The sequence below is a fragment of the Electrophorus electricus genome, chromosome 24 (genome assembly GCF_013358815.1).
Source record: "Electrophorus electricus isolate fEleEle1 chromosome 24, fEleEle1.pri, whole genome shotgun sequence".
In the NCBI taxonomy this organism is placed as follows: Eukaryota; Metazoa; Chordata; class Actinopteri; order Gymnotiformes; family Gymnotidae; genus Electrophorus; species Electrophorus electricus.
The window spans coordinates 2,149,475-2,153,346 of record NC_049558.1 but is presented as its reverse complement, the minus strand read 5'-3'; the positions used below and the strand labels follow the sequence as shown (position 1 = coordinate 2,153,346).

General features: G+C 40.7%; 1 protein-coding gene across 2 annotated transcripts; it reads left to right on the top strand.

Annotated features, from left to right (window-relative positions):
- Positions 1–559: 559 nt before the first annotated feature.
- On the top strand, positions 560–3,004 carry tmem107l (transmembrane protein 107 like). Of its 2 annotated transcripts, none has more exons than XM_027030363.2 (6): positions 560–743; positions 1,062–1,145; positions 1,249–1,316; positions 1,397–1,497; positions 1,793–1,889; positions 2,682–3,004. In XM_027030363.2, exons 2-6 carry the CDS (start codon positions 1,068–1,070, stop codon positions 2,806–2,808), a joined length of 471 nt encoding a protein of 156 aa, XP_026886164.2. In that variant the 5' UTR covers positions 560–743; positions 1,062–1,067; the 3' UTR covers positions 2,809–3,004. The 2 variants fall into 2 exon arrangements, with proteins under 2 accessions (XP_026886164.2, XP_026886165.2); XM_027030364.2 differs by lacking the exon at positions 2,682–3,004 and adding an exon at positions 2,060–2,445.
- The last annotated feature ends 868 nt before the right edge of the window (positions 3,005–3,872 follow it).

The following is a 3,872-nucleotide window of genomic DNA, read 5'->3' as shown; positions in this document are numbered from 1 at the left end:
CCCCTTGCAATTCAATTATGACTGGCTATGCCAAAGTTTACTGACAAATGCCTCTGCCCGCCCAGCAGGGGGCGCAATAGACAAGTTCAAGACACACGCAACCCATATATTTTATGAGCCTGTTGTCCAATGCCAGTTGTGTAAGTTACTCTATGTAGATTATGGATATAAAAGTAATTATCGTTAAAATTTAATTATTGATTTAATTAATTTAAACACCCGCACATGTACATTTTTAATCATTTAAAGATAAATATTTCTTTACAAAAATAAAAGCTGAGATTTAATTTAGAAAGAGAAAACATTTAGATTTTTGCTGAGCCAATAAAGCACCGGGTTTCCCAAAAGTAACAGAAAGATCGACGTCAAATGGTAGAAGGAGTATCACAATCTTACGCTAAAATTTGGCTCTGAGAGTGTATGAGTGTGTGAGAGTGTATGGGTGTGTGAGTGTATGGGAGATAAATGCTTGCTGTATCACACAGTTCCTTCCTCGGCCACTGGGGGCGCACTAATGCCACCGTTTGAGGGCATCTCTGTGCGTTGCCCATAGCAACGAGTACAAGCGACGGCTGCCCATGCAGCAGTTTACGGTTCTGTCACACAACGTTAGCTAAAGATAGCCGGTATAGAGCTAACCTAGCGATGGCTTCTTAACAATCATGCCGCTGATTTGATTAAAGTGTCATTATTTGGTCTGGTATAGATCCGGTATGGTCCGGAAGGGGTGCTGAAGGAAAAAGGTTCGCGCAGCTACTGCTATTGTTCGAAATACTGGCTAGCGTTTTCTAGACAGATTAGCTAGATTGCTAACGTATAACGTAACGCTAATATATATATATATAATATATAACAACGTAACGTCAGTCTCTCTCCGTCAGCTAAAGTCATGTCATGGGGAATGGCTAAGCTAACGTTGCTAACGCCATTCTTTTGTCTGTGTGGTTCGTTACCATTTTATAATAACTGATTTAACTTTAGCTGAGTATCTAGAGAACTGCCTACCTAACTAGCTAAGTTACCAACTAAACTAACTCGTTTTGGTGCCTTCTCGTTCAAAGTTGACAATGAGCAGCCTCGTAGCGGCCCGTTTCCTCGCTCTTATCGCGCACCTGGTCACAGTCCTCTCCATATTCTGCTCACGGGTGAGACTCCAAATGACTTGGTTACCTGCTTTAAAACGAGTAATCATTGCTCTGTTCGCCCTTTCCCAAACTGCCCGACAACGTTTATGTTTCTTTTTCCTAGGAGAACAGTGTTCGAGCGTGTTTGCCGCTGGATTACAGTATTGAAGAATACCGCACCGAGGACACACGGTAAGATTGTCAAAGACGCACAATAAACGTGTACAGGACTGTTCCCTATCCATCTACTGCCCGTGGTGTCTTGTGTGCAGGCTGGTGGTGGCATTATCTGTAACTCTAGGGATGTTTGCAGTAGAACTTGCTGGATTTTTCTCCGGAGCATCCATGTTTAACAACAACCAAGGCCTTTTATGTATCCTTACCTGTAATGTTATTTAACTCAATCAGGAAAAAATGAGCAGGGTGGATTTATACTAACATGCTATAGTTAGATTGATTCTAAGTGAAGACCTGATAATTGACTTAATATTAAACCTTGATGGTACCTGTCAAATAATATATCAGATGCGTTTTAGATTACTGCATGGAAATCGGCAGTAATGAAATTTTGTGATCATTAAATGGTAAGCAGTTCTGGTAAGAGTCTAGTTGGGTAATTGTAGGATATGTGGTGGGGCAAGGCACCTTTCCTGACTGCTTCCCTGCAGCCACAGCATGCCATGTGAGTGGCTCAGTAGCTCTGCTCTTCTTTCTGTTTGAGCAGTGGACCTGCAGCATCTACTGGTGGATCTTTGGCTTCTGCAGGTGAGTCTTTTTGATGTGGCTCTGATTGCCATCATAATATAGTTATGAATGGATGGATTAGTTTACAATAGTTATGAATGTTTCTCAAAAGGCATTAAAATATATTCTCATGCCGTGTCCCTTGGTCCCTTTCATGTCCTGGTGTTTATCTGTCTGTTTCTTTGTCTTAGTGTAATGCCTGCACTCTATGAGATAATTCTGCTTATTGCTGTATTTGGTCTAAAGAGGAAGTCACTGTGAAGCCTCTTCTCCTTCATGGGATAAGGAAAGATTGGGTTGCCAAGCAACAGAAATGTCTGTGGTCAATTTACAATCTGCAAAAAAGGAAATCATATAAATTTATAATTATAATAATAATATTATTATAATTATGACCACATAATTAGAACTTGGTTTGTTTTGTTGTTCTCATCATACGTGTATCATATTGAGTATAACAGAAGTAAACAATTTTATATATCTTAGCAGTTGGGCCAAGATTTATACGTTTTGTATTATTGTGTATTGCTGTACTGTTGCTGTTTTTTATGTAATAAAATGTGATTTTGCATGCAGAGCGTGCCAAATGCAGCCTTGTTTAATAACCCCAGAGAAGCCAATAGCATTTTAATTAGCTGCATGGTGATATTACTTCTTAATGTCCAGCATTAAAGCCTTAAGGGGGGGGGGGGGGAGGAGGGCCTTTGTTAGTAAACCTCGCCATTTGTGTGCCAGAAGCAGCATCTTCTGGAAAATACAGACGTTACGCCTTCGCACTTTTTGTCATTCAGCTTTCACTTGTTTTTGATGTAGGCCAGATGGCTCTTGCCTATGTTGCCGTTATCAGGCACAGGAAACGGGTTGTGATCCCACTGTGACAAGGACTCCGGAGTACTTTCCCCTTGAGGTGTCCGAGGGTCATCATGTGATAATATGTTGAAGTGGTTCTTTGTTGTCAATGTTTAAAATGGGACCTTTTTATTTGGTATAAGGCTATAAATATTTATGTATGTTGATCTTTGGCACATTTGTACTCTTGCTTCACGAGTCAATGATCAGAGTCGTAGCATTTGGATCAGTTTAATACAAAATCAAAAATAAAAATTATATACTCCATTTTGTTTTTAAAATCTGAAGTTGTGGGCTGCAATATTTGCAATTAAAGTATTGACATAATTGTGTCTCATTTAGGATTTATATTGAGCTCATGATGCTAGTGCTGCTGGCAGCCTGTCAGTGTGCCTTTTGTTTATATGTTAGACAGCAGGTCAAACACACACACACACACATACACCCACCTGCCATTGCAGAGAGATCCCTTGGTCAGAGTTGCCTGCTGAGTCTAGTCGAGCCCATCTCTGTCTCCAGCCTCCTCACTGACGTGGCGCGAGGACAGGGCAGGGAACGAGGCAAGGGGAGTAATGTATCTAATACCAAAATTAACACAGGAGCTTTTGGCCTTTCGGCTGGCTGTTCCAACTGTCAGGTGCGACCCAGATGGTAAGGGTTTCTCATTTCCCCTTTGCCCTAAGTTAACCCTGCATCACGGCAGTCTTGGAACAAGGCAGAAGTTTAAGATCAGGACTTGGTTGATCAAAAGGGGCATTTTTCACTTGGCTACATCTGACTGAAATACACGATTCTTATGTTAAAGACGCAGAATAACGTCTACAGTTTTTTTCTTTCTTTTTTTTTTGTCTACAGTTTTTTTAAGATGCGAGGAAGGTTATTTAGGGTTACAAAAGCAGACGGGTAAAATTTGATCAGAAAATATTAGGCATTGTGATTTTGCTTGTCACAGATATAACATCATACAGACACTGAACAGTTCTGGAGTGGGACACATCCCTTTTCCTTCCTTTTCTAGTGGCACCATTTATGTAACAGCATTTTCTTGACAAGATCGATACGTCCATTCCAAGGAAAATCTGCTTCCATACTCTTCAGATAGTTGAACCACTCGCCCTAACTTAAATAACCCACACAGATCAATAAGGCACCTTC